This window comes from Macrobrachium rosenbergii, chromosome 3, assembly GCF_040412425.1.
Source record: "Macrobrachium rosenbergii isolate ZJJX-2024 chromosome 3, ASM4041242v1, whole genome shotgun sequence".
NCBI classification, from domain to species: domain Eukaryota; kingdom Metazoa; phylum Arthropoda; class Malacostraca; order Decapoda; family Palaemonidae; genus Macrobrachium; species Macrobrachium rosenbergii.
The window spans coordinates 60,453,515-60,477,934 of NC_089743.1; the positions used below are offsets into that span (position 1 = coordinate 60,453,515).

General features: G+C 37.0%; 1 protein-coding gene across 3 annotated transcripts in view; it reads right to left on the minus strand.

Moving 5' to 3' along the window:
• The window catches only part of LOC136856140 (tetratricopeptide repeat protein 23-like), a 125,695-nt gene that overhangs the window by 21,372 nt on the left and 79,903 nt on the right, over positions 1–24,420 (minus strand). For 2 of the 3 annotated variants that reach the window (XM_067133799.1, XM_067133792.1), the window contains exons 7-10: positions 23,089–23,214; positions 18,824–19,008; positions 11,583–11,766; positions 6,943–7,038 (exon numbers count right to left, since the gene is read on the minus strand). In XM_067133799.1, the coding sequence (XP_066989900.1) occupies positions 6,943–7,038; positions 11,583–11,766; positions 18,824–19,008; positions 23,089–23,214 (591 nt within the window). Of the gene's footprint in view, positions 1–6,844; positions 7,039–11,582; positions 11,767–18,823; positions 19,009–23,088; positions 23,215–24,420 lie in introns of all 3 variants that reach the window. The other variant, XR_010858257.1, reaches the window with a different exon arrangement.

Genomic DNA, 24,420 nt, shown 5'->3' on the forward strand with positions numbered 1-24,420 from the left:
AATTAACATGTTTTCTGTACTTTTGATATATTCTCTCTTGTAGTTGTCATGTACTGTGTGCTGAGATGTCAGGTCTCAGATCTTAAGAGGGTTAGTTGACTGTGTGGTTTTAGAGATAAAAAACATTTTCCTGTTAGGCTCTTGTGTTTGCACAACTGAATGTTTGTTCAGGTGTCAAGTGGGTGACCAAGGTTTATCCCTTTATGTGAGAGAGGCCTTAAACCACTTAAGTTGTCAACTAAAAGGGAGATGAGATGACAAGTTTAGATAGCAATGGCTGGTCTAAAAGTTTGTTGTTTACACAAGTGTAAAGACAGGAAATCCCCTCTCCATTTAAAAGGATGTGTGCTGACAGGCCCAGATAACTATTTTCAAGCCAGAGAATAATTCCGTGTTTATTTTCCCTACTCCAAGGAAAATAACTCTGTTTATTCCTTTTTTTCCCAGGGAAGATTCCCAGAGTGACCCATTTCCAAAAATGCCTAACTGGCAACATAGGTTTATTCTCACAGTAGAGTTTGAGAAACTGATCAGTCCAGACAGACACTCTGTAGAGTGTAGTTAGGTTTTGTCTCTCTCTCTCTCTTATCCCTCTCTCCCTACAGAAGAGAGTAAAACTTATAAAATAAGTTTGATGGTCACTGTTAATAATATTTATTGTTCCCTTGGTAAGATCTGATATAGTAAAAGTGAGTTAACAGTGTATCAGGTGCCTTAGATAAAAGTGTTTCTGCTGCAGTAAGAGTTTTGTAACAGTGTTCAGAAACTTGTATAAAGCAAAGTGGTTTTTACTTATTTTTACCATGGTAAAACGATAGAAGCTTTAAAGAGATTTTGCCTTAGTGAAATTATTGTTGATAAACCTTTTTTGCACTTTTTGTATGTACTTGTTTTTACATTTTTTTGTGTTCTTGTGTTTACAATTTCATAGTTTTCCTCAAATTTTTTTTTTTTGGTGATTTAACATTTATTTACTTAGCATTTTACTTATGTTGATACTTTAACATTGCATATTTGATTTGATTTTCATTTGTTAAGATTTCTTTTTCAAAATTTGAGTAAATCTTAATAGTTTAAATTTTGCTTAGTTTACGTACTTTCTTGATAAATTAAAGCTTTGTGAATTAATCTTGTTTAGGAATTAATTAAATCTTGTGTTGTTTTCAAGTAATGGTAAATTTTTTCATATTGTGAATTTCAATTTTGACTTTTGAAGTTAGAAATAAATTTTTTTATTTAGTTTTAAAAAACACAATGTTTCATTTTTTGACCACCATTGAACAGGGTTATGTGTGTGTGCATAAGGCAAAGTGATAGACATGTTTTGTTCTCCCATAAAATGAAGTGAATGAAGACAAGGGAAACAATTATAGTTGTTTGATGGAGTGATGCCCTTTTTAATCTAGTATATCTCAATACCTCACACATAACTTGATAAACCCAGTTTGATATTCCAAGTGATAAGCAAGTTTTAAGGGATCACTGTTACCTTTAGAGTGTTCAGTCGTAATTTTATTGTTATGAGGGTTCAGGTATCTGGCTGAAGTGAGGCAAATTTTTGGATTTTGTGACTAGTTGTGTAATAACCAGGTACTTTGTACACTTCGTGACACTATCAATGCTTTGAAGTGATCTACTTTGTTCCGAATAGATTGTGCACTGAACTGCGCCACTCTGAGGGACTTTTCTATCTTTCGTTTGTCCTCGGTGGTTTTATTTGTTTCCCTTATTTTCACTGTTTCCTGCAGTGCTATTACTAACCAAATTCTGGGAGCTTTCCGGCTTCTTCCCTTGAGTGTTCAGTTCACTGAGGTGTTTCAAGGGGTTTTCGTTAAAAAGGTTTCCTAGTAATTTTGCTCCTTCCAAATTCAAGTGAGTTTCATCTTTTTTATTTAGTTTTTTATTCCTTACAAATCTGTCCCAAAAGTTTAAAAACCTAACACCTTTTTCTTGCATATTTGCTCCAGTCTGTCATTGATTCCAATTGCCTTGCTGAGGGAGTAGTGGCTTAAAAGAATGCCATAGTCGGTTTTCTCATGGATGTTTTCTACAACATTCCTCAAGTCAGCTACAAGACCTATCTGGCCAGTTCTTCCATCTTTTAAAAATAAGTCATTTCTTCCTCCCTGCACTATGATTGCACTTTTTCTACTTTTCACTTTGGTTTTCTTCACTACCTCGGTTATCTTCTTTGTTCCTGCACCTGGGTAAGAATGAACTTTTCTTGTATTTTTATTTTTGGCCATAAAATTTGTCCCTCTGTTCTTTTACCGAGTCCCCAACTAAGGTTGTTTCCTCTTCTAATTCTGATAGCAAAGGAAATATTTGATGTGTTTATTCCTTTTAGGGGACAATTATGTTTTCTGGCTGCTATCACTCATCTACCAACAGTCTCTTCAATTCATCATTCTTTTGCTTGTAAGTTTCTTTCTTTGTACCTAGTCTGGTGCTTGTTTCTGTTTCATTTCTTGTTCTGGTCTTAACTAATTATGTTCTAATTTCCACTATACTCTTTCCGTTTTCTACTATGTCGTTGTTCATTTCCTGTTTCTCTCTCCTAAGGTCTATTGTAAAGAAGTCAGACGTCTCCTCCTTTCCCATCAATCAGGATCACGTATCGCATCTATCAACACAGCGAGAATCTCATGTATATATTTGTATGTAAAATTTCCTGGCCTTTTTGCCAATATATATTTTATTACTGTATGTACATTATGTCTCTTATTATTGCTATTTGATTGACTGTTAACAAACACAAATTGCTCTCACTCAGCATACGGGTCATGGCAATCGCAGGTCGGGCACTTCGTTTCCGTCCACACGCTGCTATGCACACCTGTGCCCGGGTAAATAAATTAGTCAGTACCCAGTTCTGTCTCTTTGACCTCACAACTGGTGACCCAAGGAGCGACGGTAAACACAGTGGTTTTGGCTTCGCCATTAACGGACTTACTACAGCCACTTTACCTTCAGAGAGCCCTTAACAGAACCATACAGCGACAAAGTCTAGGCCTCTGAAAGCTCCTTTCTTGGAGAACACCCATGCCACTAGCGGACTAATTACAGCGTACCTCCTTCAGGTACGTTCTGGCGTTCTCAAACGATTTGGCCCTGCCATTTACGATTCATGTCAACCATATTCAGAAGTCATTAACGGAATCACACAGCATATAGTTTTGACTTCTGATGAGCCCCAAACACCATTAATGGACTAAATATGGCATCCCCCCTCCGAAGGCAGCAATAAGCCAGGCGATAAAACTCCCACCGTTCTTGCTGCAAAATACTGCATCCTGGTTCCTGCGGGCAGACATCCATTTTCGGGTAGCAAAAATCACGGACGAGGAAATCAAAGAGGAGGTCACCATGACAACGCTGCTGGAGGAGGTCTTCAACAAAATCACCCCATGGTTGGACTTGTAGCCGGGCAAAGTCAAGTACAGAGACCTGCGACAGAAACTCATCCACACATACTCCATGCCCATCCCAGAGAGAGACCAACGCGCCCTCGACCTGATGACCCAGCCCCTGGGGGACGCATCACCTAGGGACACCTGGGATGAACTACGAGGTCTCCTGATGCTGCTGGGCGTTGGCTCAGACAGACGGAGGAGGGAGATCAGCTTGTTGTGGGAAATATTCCTGTGACACCTTCCACAGGAGGTGAGGGCACAAGTCATGGATGCGGACACCCTCTCAATGGATGAATTGGTGAACACAAACTCCACAAGGCCACCAAGGCCTCCAAACATGCCGTAACACCTGCAGCCTGGTAGCAGAAGAAGCCAAAGTGGGGGACACGAATGTGGTATACATGAAGAAGGCGCCGCCGCAGCAGCAGAAAACAAGGACAAATCCAGCCTGGTGTTACTTCCATCGGAGGTTTGGAAGCGATGCCAGAAATTGCAGAGCCCCCTGTTTTTTCACAAAAAACTAGAATGGCAGCCACCCATAACAGCAGGCCGCAAACCTTAAGGAACCCCAGCCAGTAGGATTCTTCATCCACAACGCCATATTGAGGCGACAGATGCTGGTAGACACCGGGACTATGCAGTTGGTATTTCTGCTGTCAAGGGAGGACCGTGACCACACGTTAGGCGCCACAGCCGCACTAGTGGCCACAAATGGAAGCCCCATCCGCTGCTACGGAACTCGGACCCGCAGAATATCCACCCTGGGCCTTAAATATGAATGGCCCTTCGTCATTGTGGATGTCAAGTTTCCTTTACTGGGTGCCGATTTCCTTGCACATCATGGACTGCTAGTAGATATCAACCAAAAACGCCTGCTGGATACCGGAACCTGCCGCTCCCGACCGCTCTCCACCAGACCGGGAATGCCTGCTGTATGTTCTGTCTCATTGAACAAATACAACGCCCTCCTCCACGAATTCCCAGATGTCTTCAAGTCAGAACTGCGTCAGGTGCCAGATACCCAGGCCAAGCGCTGCATCCATCACCACATCACAGCCACAGGCCCGCCAACACATGCCAAGTTCCGCCACCTGCCACCCAAGAAACTCCAAGATGCTAGACGAGCATTTGCCGAGATGGAAAGGATGGGTATCTGCAGAAAGGCATGGAGTCCATGGGTGTCCCCCCTCCACATGGTGAAGAAACCAGATGGTTCCTGGAGGCCCTTTGGGGATTATCATCGGCTGAACCTAATGACAACACCGGACCACTATCCCCTGCCAAACATGCAGGACCTAACAGGTCCCCTGCACAGGGCCAAGATATTCACAAAAATGGATTTGCTCAAGTCCTGTTTTCAGGTACCAGTACATCCCGACGACGTTCCAAAGACAGCCATCACTCATTATCTTCACAACAAGAAAACCACACTTGTGCCTCAATGGCTAGGCTAACACATGTTGCCATCATGCACAACCGAAACATTCGGTTTCCACAAACTCTCTTCTATACAGCCTAATGCTTTCACCTGTGTTTGTTGTAGATGGTATAATGCAAAAACAGAAAACAAGTACAATACTGTGCAGGAGAAAATCAGCCAGAAATCATCAAAATTATTACTAATGCCGATTCACACTGTCAGGACAAGGACACGGCATGAAGAATTCTGACAAGAATGTAAACATTCCAACACCATCTGGTGGGAAACAGGTGATTACAGAAATAGTCATAGTGGATTAGCCAAGCATTTTTTTAATGCCGATTGCACCTAATGGCGCGAAGATATAAGCTAACTTTAACAGTAGGTAAAATTCATTCAAATAATGAGTCTTCTAAAATTGTAATAAGAGAACATGCCTAAAGATATCTTTGAAAAATTTCTTAAAAGGCATAATGTAGAGCACTAATAAAAATGAATGAAAATGATAAATTTTATTATACTAACTTGAGGATAAGGTGTCTAGAAGACCTAAAACACAACCTGAATTAAATACTAAGCCTGCTCTTATTAAAAATCTGACTTTTCTGTAGATACAGTATAGTCAACCCACCATATTCACGGGGGTTAGGTACCAGAATCACCTCCCAATACCGAAAATCCACAATATATTGGAACCACCTCTAAAAATGCTTATAACTGCCTATTTTAATAGTTCAAACACCAAAGATAAGCCCCCCCTCTACAAAATGCTTATAATTGCTATTTTAATCATTCAAATACCAAACATACCTTAAACTATCATCCTAAAGCACTTTAATATTATTTTAATATCATTTCAATATCACTTTAATATAATTTCAATATCACTTTAATATTTCAATAGTATGTATTATTTCTGATCGGTGTAGCTACAAGCAGGTGAGAAAACCAGTTTAGGGACTATCCATTAGCCATCTGGAGGTTCACTATAATAAGGTCCCTAATATGGTCCCTAATATGGGAAGGTTTATAACAAGGTCCCTCCTCTATACAGAGGGGAAGAAAACCAGTATACTACCAACCAAAGCTTAAAAACATGTTTCTTCCACATAAGTCTCTCTTTCTCTCTCTCTCAGAGTTATTATTTAATCTTAAGGCAGTCCCCGCTTATTAGCGGCATCGGTTAACGGCACTTCAGTTTTACAAAGCTTGGCTAACGATGCCATAACCAGATTTTCAGTGGTGATAAGTGATGTTCGGAGTCAGTAAGCGGTTTATCGCTGTTGGTAAGCAGATTATTGGCGTTGCTAAGCGGTTTATCGGCACTGATAAGCAGTTAACAGCGCTGATAAGCGGTTTATTCGTGCTTACGACATTGTAAATGAGATTTATTACCATAATTATTGATGATTTTTGGTTATTAGCGCTCGGCCAGGAACATGACCCTCCCCATTAACCAGGAACTGCCTTATTATTATTTAATCTTATTACTATTACTACAGGTACAGTATCATTATTATTATTATTATTATTATTATTATTTGAAAATTATTACTTATGATTACCTGTATTATTACATACAGGTCCAGTATTATTATTATTGTTATTGTTATTATTATTATTATTATTATTATTATTATTATTATTATTATTATTATAATTATTATTATTTATCTTAATATTAATATTTGAAAATTAGTAAATTTTTATCATAAAAAATGTATTTGGCCACGAAAATAATCTGAAAATAGAGTAATTAATGAATATTGCTCTACGAAAAAATCTGCATATTACCAAATTTTCTGAGATTTACTGAAAAATACGTTCCGCAGAAAAGGCTGCGAACAATTGACGCCACGAATACCGAACCATGAATAAGCGGAGGTCCACTGTATACTTTAGCCTCTTTCAATATTAGTCCTTAAAAATTACTCTCTATTCAGCAAAACCATAACAGCTTACTCCAATGATAGCACGTAAATATACTGTATTAAACATTTGATACACTCACCTTTAGAAAAGGCTTCAAAACACAGAAATAGGTGGACAATGACTAGGATTTAAATGATCTTATAGATATGAACTGGTATTCAAAAATGTGGAACTGACTTGTGGACTGTAGTCACCATGAGCCTCGCGGCACAACTTGAGCCGAGTTCTCAGATGCTGAATGGCTTGTTCGTAATCTTCCTCTTGAAGGAGAACCTAACAATGGAACAAATTTGAGAAAATGTAAAAAAAATGCATGTGTATTCTCTCTCTCGTTATAACAAAACTAAAGAAATTCAGTTCTTGGATGATATTTTAATTTTCTGGTGATTCTTAACATTAAAGATAATTCCTACCAAATCAGTCAGTATATCAATTTTCAAATCAGGTTTTCCTTTTATGGGGGGTTAAATGCTCAATGAGCTCTCTACATTTTCAACTTTGTGAATCCAGCTTGAATTCCATTTGGCCCAAGTACTCATCAAAACCCTTCCCCCATGATTACTTTTCACATGCCACTTTCTCATTTGCTTTCTTTTTGGTCACCATAATTTTGGAACTTCACCACACTTCTCTTCTTGAGTCCATTTGTCCAGCTTCTAAATGTTATCAAGACCCTTCCCTATGCTGAGGTACTGTCTACATACTACCTTGGTCCAGGGCCAGCTAAGAGTTTTGGCAACTAAGGCAGTCACCCAGGCCACCACAGACTACAAGATGGGTTGCAAGCATGGATTTGGGATCCTCTAAATACAAAGGAAAAAATCTGATAATTTGTAAAATAAGATAAAAAAAAAAATTAAAATGAGTGAAGTTAAATGTTTGAGAATATGATTATTACTGTAATTCTTTAGTTGTGTTGACCAAACTAAGAAAACAATTGGAAAAGGAAATTTCCATAAATTTCCAAAACAAATGTTATCTATGATCCATCATAATGGCCAGATAGGCTATCAGTCATGGAAAATTACCGCATCATTATCAAATAGTGCACATCCTATATGTCTATATAATAAGACCTCTCAGTCCTTGATTACACCATTAGCTGTCTTGTCAAGTTCCTGACTTGAGCACTCACCTTTCTTAGCACTGTTTACTTGGATTTTCTGTGAAAGTTAGAGTTTTCAGAAAAGTTTAAAAAGTTTTGAAAGTGTTAGTAAGATACCATGATTCATTCTTGGAAGAGAAGATTGAGTCCTTTGGGCTTTTGTAATGACAAAGCTTGCTCTCCACCAAAGAAGAGCACCAGAAATAACAAGACATCACTTGCTGAATCCTGCAAGCTTTCTTCTCCTTCTTCCTCCATTTCCTCTTCCTCACATTTCTCCCTTCCTTGTCCTCCAATGTCTCTATCCCTTCCTCCTACTCTAGACCCTTGTGTCCCTCCTCAAGCCTCATCCTTTTCCCCTACAGTATCTCCTACTGAAGAATGCCCTCCCCTGCCAAAGTTTTGAGAACTGCCTTCTGAAAGACAGACTTCCTATGCTGTAATTGCTGCCCTGAAGAAGAGAAACCCTTATATAAAAATCACTGCAAGACTGAATATTTGATAATTCAGTATGTCACTAGAACCGTGGATTTCCTGAAGTCCAGCAGTGACTCTAAACTATTTAACCTGAATGTAAAACTTAACATGTTGTTCACTTTTATATGGTATTTGTTACTTTTTGCTTGCGTGGTAATGTTTTATTTTAAAGTAACTAATTTTGCTACATCTTTATTTGACTGACTCTTTGATTGTGTGATGTGGTATATTTATTTATTGATTTACACCAGACTTGACTCAATTGTAAATATGTATATTACGTAATGTTAATAAACTGGTACTAAGGTTATTTTGCTGGTTTTGTTGTTCCCCTTTTCCCGTGGTTGTCTCGGCTTCTGCCAGTCTTTCCAGTCCCCTTCTCTGTAATTGATGATGGAACCTGATGAACTGGGGTTTGGTTCATGACAGTAATATAAAGCACTTACAAGTTTTGCTCTCTGCCTTTGCTGGGCAATGCCATGAACTGGGAAAGCATGTTAAATGCCTCAATGGAAAACCTTTCTGTAAGACTACATGGATATGCAAATTAGAAAGTAAATTTTAAATCATACTAATCTGAAAACACCTGTATGAATTTTTATAAATGCAACTTTTGATAAAGTAATGCAGCATGAAACAAAAGACTTTAGTGTCAAAAATAGGGTATTAGTTTTATAATGATGATGAATTCATAGTTTGGTTAACATGATGACAATAATAACGTAACTGAGCAAATGACTATAAAAAAACAGTAGCATCAGAAAAAGAATTAACCACAGAATTAGATGAAGAATCAGTTTTCAAAAGTAGATAAATAAGCACGTTACGAAGGCACTTGGACTACAAACACACAGATGGGGTACCCTAAACAGGTGATCTAGAAAGAAAATACAAGAAAAATCACAAGCTCAATGTAACACTCACCACTGCTAACAATTCCTCCTCCTCAGTTTTGGACAGTTACAAATGTTCCTGTACCATATGCAGTTTTTTAATAACATAGGTGATTTATCATAAAAAACTGAGATTAGCATGTTAAGGTCACAAGATAAGTGAGCACACTAAGAAAAACAGATACAGTACTAGCAAATGTGATAACTTGACTGAACTGTGTATGTACTGCAATAGCATCATTTCTTGGGGATGTAAAGCTTCCAGTAGAACCTATTTGATTTAGAACCTATCTGAATTATCAACAGTAACATGTTACAGGATTCATACAAATCTTCTGGGCTGCAATAAGGATAATGTTTATGATACCTACGATTGTGGCCACTTGTCCAAGATACAAAGCAGACAAAATTCTATGGCAGTTTTGTCAATAGTAGATGATTTTTAATAATAAAAGATTTAGAATATGCTATACAGTATTTGCAATTTACTGTTAAGGCAAAAATGTTTTAGCTGGGATAATTTGCTCTCTTTCCTCTTGTACCATGAACACAGCATGCTAATTTGACAGCATCACCATGTGATTAACTGATTATGCATGCTTTATATAATCTTTCATAAATCTGATCATCCTTTGCATTATCTTCTAAGAATATATCATTCACCACAGTACAAGATATTCAGCTAATTCTAAGTTATGCAGTTTCTTTTCTGAGTTTTAGTACCAGAGTTTTTTAGTAAGTTTCATTCCATTCATGGAATGATCTCCCTAATCATGTGGTTAAACCACTGGAACTAAATAAATTCAATCTTTGTGCAAATATTTTTTCGTTGAGCAAGCTCACGAGTCTCATTACATAGTTTAATTGCATTATATTTATTTTACCGTTACTGCTCTTATATTTTATTCTTTACTTCTTTATTCCCTAGCTAATAATAAGAATAACAACACTGAAAACATCACAATCTCATGACTAAACTGCTATTCATTACAGAAATCCATACCAATTCCAATATTGTATCTTCTTTACGGGACAAAGTTGAAAAGCCAAGACTTTCAAACACTTGTTCAGTGCTGGTTCCTCATAAATGTTTAAAAAGAAGAATCTCTGTTTTAGACACTGATGAAGAACATGGTGTACATGTGTTTAAAAGTCTTTTCTTGTGACCTTTGACCATTTAATATTAATATGACTATCACACTGGGTTGGAAGGAAGGAAGGAATACAGAATTTAGGCCAAAGGCCAAGCGCTGGGACCTATGAGGTCATTCAGCGCTGACACAGAAACTGACAGTAGAAAGGTTTGAAAGGTGTAACAGGAGGAAAACCTTGCAGTTGCACTATGAAACAATTATTAGGAGAGGTGGATAGCAGGATGGAAGAAAGAGATTATGAATGGAAGTGCAGTAAAGGGAACAAAATGGGTTGCAGCTAGGGGCCGAAGGAACGCTGCAAAGAACCTTAAGTAATGCCCATAGTGCACCGTGTGACGTGCACTGACGGCACTAACCCCCTATGGTGTACACTGGGTTGGACAATAGATTTATCATTCATAAATGAAAGTCCCGTAACTCATTGCAGGTGTTCATATATTTCCTAAAAACAATGTATGGACTGTATTACTGTTCAGTGTTGGTTAATAAAAAAAAAAAAAGGTGATTTATTCACCTAAAGAAATGTATGTGAAAACTAGATATCAAAGGTCTTCAAAACCCTACCATCAGAACTTTTTAAATCAACTCTGATTTGATCAGCATGGTCTTACTCTTTCAGGCTTTTAATTACTGTATGTATGGAACACAAGTGTGTGAAGATCATTTCCAGTGACATAGGTGAACTCTCTCTCCTAGTTATATGATGAAATGATTTGAAACTGATGCTGTGCTTGAACTGCTTTCATTGGCTTATATACTGTGAAGAAATTTTTATTTATTCTTTAACTATTCTCCCTCCTAGTACAAAGGCAAAAAGGCTTTGTCTGCTGTGGGTGCTAGCAACTTGGGGACAACCTGCATTGGACACCACACTGCAGACAGTGCTACAGCTACTAAACAGCATCCCTTCAGTCCCCAGCTGCATTACTTTCTTCCTTTAATGCTTTCAGGGATCTAAATATCCTGACTACTGCTATATTAATAAGTTAAGCTTTATGTATCATGAATATTTATAAATTCTTAAAAGCATCCATATACCATTTTCATAAATATATATAATCCTAACTCATAGCAAATATTTTAAGATGAAATTGATACATGCCATTCACTAAAAGGTAAAGCATTGTACCTTACAATGGTTATGAATATAAGAAAATGCAAAATAAGGATAACCAGAGACATTCCTACCTGAATAGTGAGATTATAGATTGCTAAACTCTTTGGACTCTGTTCACCATGAATTCTAGCATAAAGAATGCCAAGTTTATGCAGTTCTCGTAGAGCTTCTTGTGTCTCTATCCTACGCAAGCGTAAACGATGTTCAACCAAAAGCCCTCTAGCTTCACATTCTGCAGTGCTGCCTGGGCGATTACTGTGAAACGAATATACATTAATTGTAGCATAAGAGTAAAAACTCAATATCAATTACTACTACTACTAAAATAGTCATAATAATCTAATGGTAAAAATTAACAAACTAGCAATTATTTATCGCAAGCTGAGGGGGTATATTGCTAACACTCAACAATAAAGCTTAAATCTGTTGTAGAAAACCAGCTTCTGTAATAACTTAAACTTTGCCAAAGTCATAACTAACATTCCCTCTGAGAAACTTGGCAAGGACATACCTGCCATCCCTACTTCGAGCCGTGGAAGGGAATTAGTCTCTCAGATTCATGAGATTAAAACTTTATTCAACAACTGCCTAACAGTGAAGGGAATCAAGCCATCATCACAAAAAAGTTGGTGAAAACAAGGGTGAGCAGCATGTGCCAAAACTGCAGATGATATAGAGCTGTTGCAAACACCTGAACATACAGGTATATGTCCAGGAAGGTGCATAACTTTTGGTCCCCTATATTACTTCAGACAACTAAGTTCTACTGCTGTTGTCAGCTTAAGTTATTGACTTTCTAATATTTGCTATAAGGTCTTCACATAAGACTGAGTATATCCCTGGAAGTGGTTCACCCACCATGTACTTAGCAAGCTTATCTGCCTCCTCATTCCTACATATACCCTCACTGTGCTGGTGCCCAGCAAAAAAGAACTTGCATACCTCAACTCTGGAAGATGTGAAACCAATGCAAATATTTTTATATTGAATGACTAGAAGAATTAAAAATATCTAATGCTTGCAATATACATTGGTATCAATAAAAACTATTTTTTCTGTTTCTTATGCTGTGGTTTTCATAATGCAGTAATATCCCCGTGTTTATGTGTGAGTTGTTGTATAACTGTATGATTTTGTATTCAGATACGTGTATACCGTAAAAGAGTTAGCCTAAGTAAAATGATTACACCCTGTATGGTTTATAAAAAGGGACTTATGCGTGGGCAGAGAGAGACAGGGAGGCCTTGTTCGTTGTATAGGGACGCAATTTGTTTAGTCAGTATTCAAAACTTGCTGAGATTAACACCTTCTCATATGACTAAATCCATTCGTGTACAAGACGTTAGGGGACTCGATCAAAACACTGTTGGGTGGAAAATCCTACCACGTAGATAGACGCCCATACAGAGGAGTCAACATTGAGAGACCATTACTCGTGCGGAAAGGAGCTGCCTTTTCCACTTCCCTCTCTCTCTCTCTCTCTCTCTCTCTCTCTCTCTCTCTCTCTCTCTCTCTCTCTCTCTCTCTCTCTCTCTCTCTCTCTCTCTCTCTCTCTCTCTCGCTCTCGGGATTACGAATGTCCTGTTACAATGTAATTGATATTTTGATAGACGATGGTCACTCATATCCTTTAAGTGTTTAATTCCTTAGCAAATGTGTCTGAGTTATCTGAACAGTGTCTTTTATTAACTGTGTGTGTAACGGCACCTGATTAAAAACACGAAGCAATTTGGTACCAAGGTATTGTAACATAATTATTGGTTTTTAGTGCACTAAAAATAATATTTGCAGTGATTGTATGTAAAGATACCTTTTCACTTTTTTTAATATTTTTTCGTGTTATATGTTTTATGCTTTATCTTTTGAAGAATTTTTCTTTTATACATATATGTGGTGTGTTTGCTATTGCCTTAATTTTTGCTTTACATTTTTTGATATTTAATTTTTTGCAGAGTATATTTCTGTGTCTTTTGTATCCACATTTTTACATGATTGATTTATTTGCTTTATTTTGTTTAACACTTGGGAATTGAAATTTTGTTACTTAACAATTTAAATTTTACTTGAATAATTTTTTGATTAATTAATAAATTAATTTCTGACTTAATTTTGACTGATGATTAATTCAGATTTAATCCAATTTTGTTTTGTTTTCAAGTAATAATAATTTCCCTGAGACTGTTAAATGTCATGTATAATCTTTGAATTTAGAAATAAATTTTTGTATTTAAAATATTATATCAGAGTTTCATTCATTGACCCACCAGTAATTTTGATTTGAATTAGAGATAGAGTGGTAAGTGAGATGTTTTCCTTCAAGTAATTGAAGTGAGCTCGAACCAGGGAAATGAAATAAATAGAAATACTTGAACTTTTATAATATTAATGGAGTGACGCCCTTAGATTTTACCTCACACCTGTTTAACGAACTTAATCTGCTTTCTTTCATGATTGATAATTTTTATAAGGGATCACTGTTGCCTTTAGAGAAATCAGTCGTTTTGTATGTGTGATGAGGGTTCAGGTGTCTGGCTGTTGTGAGGTAACTATAATTGTTGAATAAATGGTAAGTTTGGTAATCAAATATCAAGCACTTAGATACCAGGTTTGATTTGAAGAACAGACACTGGACACTTCGTCACATGTTGCACATAAAATTCCATATATGCTATAAATCTGAGACCAGTATTGGAAGTGCAACATTACAATTAAAAAGGGTGTTACAGTAATTTCCTTATCCAATGCCAGTACAGCATACTGAATTGGGAGCAATCCACGATAGTGAAGTCTTAGTCCTCCTGCTTTGAAATATGCTTAAAAAAATGTAACATATTTCTTCCTGTATCATATTCTTTTTAACTCCTATAATGTAATTGCAGAAAGACATTTCAGGCACCTTCCATAAAGGAGTTGTACAAATTTTATACAAGGGGTCACACCACATTCCTTGTCAAATTAAAATTACTTTATAAGCTGTTCTACTGTACATACAAAAGGTTTGAGATACTTTGGGTGAGTCTCATAAAATCAAAAGAATAGAATACAGAATTTAGGCCAAAAGCCAAGCACTGGAACCTATGAGGTAATTCAGAGCCGAAACGGAAATTGACAACTAAAAGGTTTGAAAGGTGTAACATGAGGAAAACATAGCAGTGTACTATGAATCAACTGTTAGCTAAGGTAGCTTTCGTGTGGGTAGGACGCATCTGTGAAGTGCTTTGTGAAAAGTGCCTGACTTGCGCGATGTTCAAAGTGAATACAAGGAAGAGGAAGGAAAAGGAGAAAATAAATACTGTAGAAATTAAATCATGTAAAGGGAAGATCAAACTATCATAGGAACATTATCTCATATCAAGGCAGCACGTAAAGATGGAACACTTAAGAAAATACTGGAGAAGGATGAGTCAACCAAAATCGAGAGAGTGAGCAACCTGCAGACACTGCTCTGGGGAAGCTGATGAGGAAGGAACTTGCTTAGAAATGTGTGACACATGCTTTCATTATGAATGTTCAAGTATCGAGGTCATATACACACCCATACTTCGTAGTGATAACATATTGTACATCTGTAATAATTGCAAGAGGCCTGAGCAAAGAAGAACAAAAACTCATTGAAGATAAATTTGAAGAAATAAAAGAAAACACAGAGATATTAACAAAGTTGATTCAGGATTCGGCTCAGAAAACTACTGACGTAATGATCAACATAGATGAAATCCAAAACAAAACTAACAACATTGATAAAGATGTAAAGACCATGACAAACATGGACAAAACTTATGCTGAATCTCTAAAGACAAAAAAAAGTGCTTCTGATCAAATCTACAAACGAAGAGAGGACAGCAGCAAATGAAAAGAGACAAATTATGAGTAAAATAACGGCGCCAGTTGAACAGGTTATAACAAGAGATAGACACTTATTTGTAAGATTTCCAGGCAGGAAAAACTTAGAAAAGGCAAAGATGGAGATTCAGGACATTGGCAATATATCAGTAAATGAGAAGGGTAAACTTAAACCAAAAATAAAAGTAGTCTATGTCCCGAAGGATGAAGATGACATTGTTGATATCATTGTAAAGAAAAATCCATGGATAGGTAGCCTCATTTCTGAAAATGACGACCTGAAAATGTAAAGGAAATGATAGCCAAAGATGACACATATAAACACTATCAAATGCACACCACAAATACAAAAGGCTATCTATGATAGAGGTGACAAGTTGTGTGCACTGTATAGCCATTGCAAAAAATAAATGCCAGGAATTTGGTCACAGCACAACAAATTGTAGAAATGACCAAGTTTGCCCTAGATGTGGTGAAAATCACAAATCAAATGAATGTGCTAGCAACATCTTCAAGTGTAAAAATTGTGTAAAGAAAGGTCAAAGTGATACTAAACATAAAACATATGATGGCAATAAGTGCACAGTATATAAAGAATATGAGTCAAAGGCAAAAAATAATATGGATCATGGCTTTGACTACTAATCTTCTATGCAATTTAATACAAGAAGAAAGCAAATTTAAAAAAGAACTAAAGGCTCTCCTATTCTGCAGGAACTACAATAGTGATGAGAAAACACTAAATGACAATTATAAAATCTAAAAAGCACCCTATTTTGAAAACGTACATGGGCCCGCCAGAGAGGGAATTATCCCTGTAGAGGGCTGTACATAAAACCAAACAAAGTGAAGTGTTAGAAGACGGGAAAAGTAAGAGGGAAGAGAGAAAATATGAATGGAGGTACAATACATGGAATGAAAGGGGCTGCAGCTAGGCCTACAGTGCATTGTATGTGGTGCACTGATAGCACTACCCTCCTACAGGACATAAAATCAAAAGGAAGGTTCTTTTGAGGAAGTTTTAAAAACAGGAAATTGGGAAGTCTGTAATCTGTATCAGTCACTACTGGTATAGAAGAGGGGGGGGGAAGTAAGAGGGAAGAAAGAGAATATGAGGGGAAGTACAGTAAAAGGAATGAAAGGGACTGCAGCTAGTGGCTGAAGGGATGCTGCAAAGGAACTTAAGTAACGCCTACAGTGCACTGTATGAGGTGCACTGACAGTACTAACACCCCTATGGGACATAAAATCAAAAGGAAAATTCTTTTTACACACAGGAAATTACAAAGTCTGTAATCTATACCAGTCACTACTGGTATACAAGAGGAGAGAAGTAAGGGGGAAAAAAGAGAATATGAACGGAGGTACAGTAAACCGAATGAAAGGGGCTGCAGCTAGGGGCCAAAGGGATGTTGCAAAGGAACTCAAGTAATGCCCACAGTACACTGTATGAGGTGCACTGACAGCACTACCCTCTTACGGGACATAAAATCAAAAGGAAGATTCTTTTGAGGCAGTTTTAAAAACAGGAAATTGGGAAGTCTGTAATCTATGCCAGTAACTACTGACCATGCTCTATGGGTGAAGGTCCGGAAGTAATTCCCCTGCATCAACTACAAGGCTTGGGATCAAAGGATTTAAAAGCACCTGTGACACAAGTCTGATGCCAGTATGGTGCACTGTTTAAAACCTTGAATCTGGATGGGTTTCCTGAAGAACATATTTAATATCCATAAAAAGCTTCCTTTCTTCTCCATGATGGCATTGGTGACTTGCAATCACATCTTAATTTTGTGAAACACATGCGAAAAGTTCACCTAAGGCACTACTCACCTCTGCAACATTGGTGACAAGCTGGTTGTGGATATTAAAACTAGAGGAGGGCTTGTTGTAAATTATATAGCTACTTTCCCTATTTTCCTCCACACTGCAGATACTAAGGTTCTACAGTTTATGGTTGACCTTGACTGACATTCAGCTTCTTTAATTGTATGGCAAAACTAAGCTTTAGACAATTTTCTGTAATACTGTACACAATTTTACTTATATTAGAATCTTTCTTGTTACTCAGTACAAGATCTATTGTTGCAAAAGACTAACATGGTAATTGCTGGAATAAATCAAAGGGTCTTAAAATGAAATGAATTCTGGCTGTATATAATATTCCATTAGGTACATCACTGGCATCATTTACAGTTTGATATTCTTCTGCTTCTGTCTCTTCTTCAATCAACTCTTCAAATTCTGCTGTCTGCTTTTTCGAGAGGCCATCTTGGTATTCTTTGTAAACATTTACACCACTGTTAAAATGACCAAGGTCAGTAACTATAAGTGCCTTAACAGGATTAATAAAATATACATGCTATGTATAAATAATTTATGAATTAAACAGTTAAATGGTTCATAGAAAATTGTGGCCTTCAATATTTCATAATATTCTTTGTGCTGGCTCTTTTTTCAGATATCAACAAATTTGGCTTTGTGCAGGTTGTTCTTGTCTAACAGAATTGTCTTCAAATTTTGATCTATTATTTTGGGCCACCTCACCTTTGGTAAGAGAAGCTCCCATGTAACAATTCAGGTGGTTTCCCCTCTATAAGGCAAAATCCCCATGTCTTGCCCTATTTTATTGTCATTTTTCCTTTTGCATATTTCTCTCTCCTTCTTTTGTTCACATCATGACTATTCCATATCTGTATATCATCTTTACAATACCTGTATATTCATTTGTTCACTGATTTTGACCAATGCACATTTCAATAAGACACCATATACTCCCCGGGATGACAGTTCCCAAACTTCTTCACCTAACTGCCAAATGTAACTCCCGTAAGTAGAAGTCCTCACACTTTTAACCCATAGCTGGATACAAAAATGGTCTTGTTCATTGTCTCCAAAAGCCATTCCTTCTACATTATCAGGATGAAGGTTCTCCCTCATGCTTATCAGACCACAAGGAAAAAATCAGGAAAAGTTCCATTGACAATTACTACACACATTCTCCTCATTTGGCCTATTCCATAAAGCAACAACATTTTCTAATGTCAGGATAATGATCCTAGTTATGAAAGAACAATACAGCTATATAAAAATAGCACCTGCCAGTACTGAATATTGGTAGGGTGGGGGTTATAAATTTAAATATAGCAAGTAATCATTTCCACTGATATAAAACCCTAAAACAGGGCATAAAAATTAAGTCATATGAAGCAGATGCTCTCATCAGAACAAAAATCCATTTGCCATACACACACGTTGACCCTCTGGGAAACTAAAAACCACATGTCTTCAGTCATGCTAAATAATTTTCTGATGTCTGGTATGGCCTATTTTAGAAACTGCAACCAAACAAGGTATTTGGATCCAACTACTTTTCCTCTGGAAAATGAGTGATTATATGATAAAACATTGCATTTATGATAAAAAATTCAAGATCACTAAGAATATAACCAAGAAATCAGAGTTTTACCTGACTTGAGTAATGTTAACAGCTCTAGCTAAACACTGAAGACCTTTTTCACTATCATCTTCACTTGTCTGTCCTCCCCCTTCCAAAAGAAGCTGGCCAAGTTGCTGTAAGGGTCCTACCAACCCTGGATCTTCAGGACCTGTCCCTTCTTTCTCTATGGTGCTGATTGTTAACTCCAGTCTCTCCTGCAACAGTTGTTCAACATAATTATAACAACAAAGACTCCAGTACAGCATTTAGCAAGTCAACTGAAACTATCTGTAAAATGACTTGATCCAGAGGTAGATAAAGAACCTAAGCAAAAGTCACTGGTCTTTCACAATAGTACCAAAACACTTTGCTATAACAAAGTTACTCTAAATAAAAATATAAAATGATAAAAGAATGTCTATTAAACAGTAAGTGAAAAGCAGTATATAATACCAATGAAATAACTAATAACTGTCACAATAATGTTAAGTGAGTGTCATGTTAAAACTGTTATCCAGCCATGTCACCCCTACCTTGGCCCCACCTGCAACTAGAAGCCTGTAAGAAGGAAATTCCCAGGGATTTTTCATGTTTTTTGTGCATGGGGACAAATGTTATCTAACTTTCATGGGATTTTTTTTAACTACTTGTGCTGCCAGAATCAGCACTATGTACATCGCAAATGCAAGTTTATGCTTTGTTCTATCCTATGGGGTAACTTTATTACAGTAACAAGTCAGTTAAAAGGTAATCCTACTCTTGCCTGATTCTGATAAAAAGGATATTTTCATAATAAAATCAAGTTTCCTATGTACTTAGCAAATAATTACATAGCTATAGTTTCTAACTCATGCGGCAGGTTTTATTGATGAAATAGCTGTAGCGCTTCGGTTGTTTAACGTAGGTGACAGGCCCTGCCCACCACCGGGAATACTGGAAACGACTTAGCAGATAGCCTCATTGTGTTTGTGCCCTTAGGTCTGCCCTTATGTCCATCCGAGGGGAGGAGGGCGGGCTCTGATTCTGTAATTACTTGGTAAGTATATATAAAACTTAATTTTATTATGAAAATATCATTTTCATATAAGTAACTTACCAAGTAATTACATAGCTGAATCCCATATTGAAAAGAGGGTGGGATACATGGATATATTCTACTTCAAAACATAAGGCGTGGTAATGACTCTGAAACAGAAAAATTGCTAGCATTGAAACAAAGCTTGTGGTTTCCTTACGTGATAAGAGAGCTACTGCAGGTGAATACTGCCTCTGGTTGGTGCTCACCTTAAACCTGTAGTGACGTGGCAGTAAAGCCATGGGGTGCCTCTACTTAAGTGGGAGCTTTGCAGTGAAGGATAGGACCAATGGCTAGCAAAGCATATGTAAGTGCCCTTGCCCTGGGCGCAGTATCAATATAAAAAACAACCAGACAATACTGTCACCTACACTGAAACAAGACCACAACCTATCCATTCAGACTGGTGGGTACTCCAGGTATATTGTACCCCCAGGCTCCCCAAGGCTTGATGCCTTGCTTCAAGGCAAAGAGATAGAAGGAGAAGAGAGCTTTCTAAGCTTTGTCCCCCAATACCATGCCAGTCCCTGATAATGGTCCCATGGTACTGCAATTTTCAAACACTGTTTCAACTTCTTTTAAATAGTGAGATGCTTAGATCAATTGCACTTCCAGTAGGTTGACTGCAGAATGGAAGTGAGGAACATATTGTGCCTGAAAGCTAATGAGGTAGCAACTGCTCGGACGTCATGAGCTTTCACTTTGAAAGTAGGCAAAAAAGTCCTCCTGAATCCGAGAATGTGCCTCAGAAATCAGGTCCCTCAGAAGGAACGGCAGTGCATTCTTAGTAAGAGGGTGAGAAGGGTCCTTAACAGAACACCAGGGGTTGCTGGGTGACCCTCTGATCTTCTCAGTCCTATTCAGATAATACCTTAAGGCTCTAAAAGGACAAAGAACCCTTTCTTCTTCTTCTAGGCCAAGGATTTCCATTAAACTCTTAATGATGAAGGAATGGGGTCAGGGCTTGGACAGGTCCTCATTCTTGGCTAAGAAAACTGAGGGCAAAGGAGCAAACTGCGTCTCCTAGGGAGATTCCTACAGTCTTATCGATGGCCTGAAGCTCACTGACATGTTTGGCAGTAGTCAGAGACTAAGAAGGGAGTCTTCTGAGTGAGGTCTGTTAAAGAAGCAGAACGAAGGGGTTTGAACAAGAGGCCTGTTAGCCACTTCAGTACTACATCTAGGTTCCAAGAGACTGAGTCAATCTTTTTCTGCCTGAACAAGTTGAAAGGCTTGATGAGGTCATTAAGATCCGGGCTTGAAGGCAGATCCAGATCCCTATGCTTAAAAACAGATCCCTTAAAAACAAAGCTAGGCATGACTCGATACCCCTTAATGGTGGGGGACAACAGGTCCCTAGAGGTCCTCCGATAAAGGAGGAAATCCTCAATCTGAGTCAGAGATGTCTCAGAAGAAGAGACATTATGTCTGCTACACCATTTATGGAAGACTGCCCACTTGGCCTGGTAGACGTGGCAAGGGGACTGACATCTGCAACAAGCAACAGAAAATTAATCTTACTCCCTTTCACAGTTGTTGACATATTTTCATTTATAATTTTCCTGAGTGCTTTTTCATTCTCAAGGTATTTTTGATGTATAAAACTTCTATAAGTGGTGTATGGATCAACTTTTGTCGTTACTGGTGTCCATCAAATTTTCACGGTGCCAATTATTTGTGAATATCCAGATTTTCTGCTCAACCACGATATTTCATAAATTATTATTTGTCAGCACTTGTGTCAATATTTCAACCTACTCTGAAAAAAATGAAACAAAACAAATTGTGGATGCATTGTGAGAAAAATAAAACACCTGATACGGGAATTCACATACAAATTCCAGCTGGTTGTTCTCAAGGAATATTTGTGACTCTTCAAGGGAACAAAAACATGAAGTCAATCTTGGCTTCACTCTGGATTTTTCCAAATTCGTCTGCATACTTGCAGCAGGTATAAATTTGTTTCCAGATCTCCTGAACTGATTGGGAAATTAGTCATATTGCTGGCATAGAACAGGTTGTTTTTTTGTCATTCTACTGATACAGTAACTAACTGAAGGGGTGTTCAGTTTCTTGATAGCATATTTATTTGTTACACAATATGGTGAAAAAAATGTCACCATTATGAAACCCTTTGGAAGAGTTAAAGTTGTAAGGCAACACATTACCTCATTTGCCAAAGAACTGCTGCATGAAGAATCAACAGTATAATATGCCAATTAAGAATAAAGGTGAACTCTTTTAAGCTTTGAAAAGAATAACAAATTTCAAATGGTTTTCTCACAACAAAATGCATGACTATAAGAGAGAAAGATGTCAAGTAATATGTCAGTAATTCCCTAAGATACAGATGCAAGCACTGAAAGTGGTTAGCATCTTTAAAACTAAACTGGTTCTGGTGTATGTAGAAAAAGACAAAGGTTCACTTAATGAGTGGCATTAAGTAAATTAAGAGTAAGGATTGTTGAAAAAAAAATTATGAATTATGCAAACATCAAGTAATGCACCTATAAGAGTGTAAATTATTGGGTGGAAATACCAGAACTTTTTCTCAGGAACACCTTCAACTTGGAGGGCCTCATCTTCAACCCATTAATACTTTAAAGAAAATTTCTGCTTCAGCCAAAACTTTTTTTTGAAGAAGTCAGATCTGCTTCTTGATTCGAGGTTAGTTGATCAGGGTTTTTCATGGTCCCCTTCCCTCACAGAGACACCTACAGTTTGGTATTTTCCTTAAATCACCATAGGATATAGGAAATTTTCATTTTTTTGGCTCACAAAGGTTGTCCTTGCTTTACACGGTGCACCTTTGAAGATTTCTGGAGGTTAGCTACTTTTTCTTCTCTTCAGGAAGTTAAAGCACCTGTTTTTGGGCTCTCTTACCTATTCTTTCATTTGTCCATTTTCAACAAGGTTCCTTTCCTACTCTTGAACATCTGTTCCCTTTGGAGCCTTGGATTTCTTCAAACTATACCCAAGAGACCCCTTGTTTTAAGATATGGTATAAAGAACCATAATTATTGAAATACTATTAAAAAACTGCCAAAAACCAGATGTATTATTAACAAAATTTTTCTAAACAAATCTTAAAATCAAAGAACAAAATATAACGCACAGAGAAATATTGAAGCACATGTAATAGTATTGTATATTGTAATATATAAGGTGACTGATTAATTATCACTTTAATCACAAATTATGTACAAATTGCTGACATTACTTTTGCTTTGGTGAATTTTCTCCTCTTCTTGTAAAGGGTAGCTTGAGCACAAAGAACTTTCACTTGCAAATCCAGAGCGCGATCCATTGTCAGTGATGGTGTCAGCCTCTTCTTTCTTTTTGATATCTAATCCAGGAAAAAAAAAGTTGCATGAGTTGATGGCCAAAATAATGTTTTGTTAAAAAAACATTGAATATATGCACATTTTTATTTCCTGATAATGAAATTAACTCAAATAACCAATGATTACTTTGGTACTCAAGAAATTTTTCTGGTAGCATTCCATAACTGTAGAACAATTCATGAAACATTAAAGTGTATTCAGAAATATTTTTTTCAAAAACATATTAAAATTAAGCATCTGCCAACTTCTATGAGATGAGCTTTTTATTATGAGATACCATATACTTTTATGTTACATCTGTGAAATTTATCTCTAACCTAAAGTTGATATAATAGAAATGGCCAAAACATTACACAACAAATGTGAGAATAATCCTTTGCCCCATATTTTCCCAATCACTTTTCATTCTTTTTCTCCTCTCTCAGTGATATAAGGATTGCACAACTCTAGACAGAAGATAATGAAAGTAGATACATGGATACTTACAAAGAAAATGGAGGATGTTCTAAACAGTTTTATTTTAAAAAATCCAAGATTCATGGCTGGAGTGTTTAGGGAAGAACATATAACAAATATGGAACTTGGTGAGGGAAATGGTGTCTAGCAGTTGGATAATATGTGTATTGAGCTCTTAACACCTAACATGGTTTGGGCAAGTGAAGAGAGGGGAAGAAGACCAATTACTCATGAAAATAATCACTATGAACATAGCCAGACCAAGAACAGTCTTAAAATTCACAAAATAAAGGAGAAAAGACATAGTTGAAAACCTAGACCTGATGGGAATTTCTGCAAAACGTAAGCATGACAGAAAAGAAAAAAGTCACTTCACTAGTTGCCCCATATGGGGAAAATCTGACAAAAAAGCAGTAATGTTGATGAGGGAAACCAGTTAAAAACTTTCCAGCTGTGTAGGTGTAATTAATAAATCTTCAAAGATGCCTAGCCTTCCTTAACAGAAATCAATAAGCTTTCCATGTGAAGTTTCTCACGTAAATTTCATGAATCAAAATGGTGGAGAAATGTCATTATAGTTACGCTGAGTATTACTAATTTCAGTTCATACGATATGCATCTTTTTATGAATAATGAAGACACTAGTGTGATGAAGCAACCATAGACACTAAGTGCATCTCTTGTCACAAAAGCCTCCCTGAAATATTTAATCCAGCAACTATTGACCATTAGAGAACGTCTGTGTTCTAAAT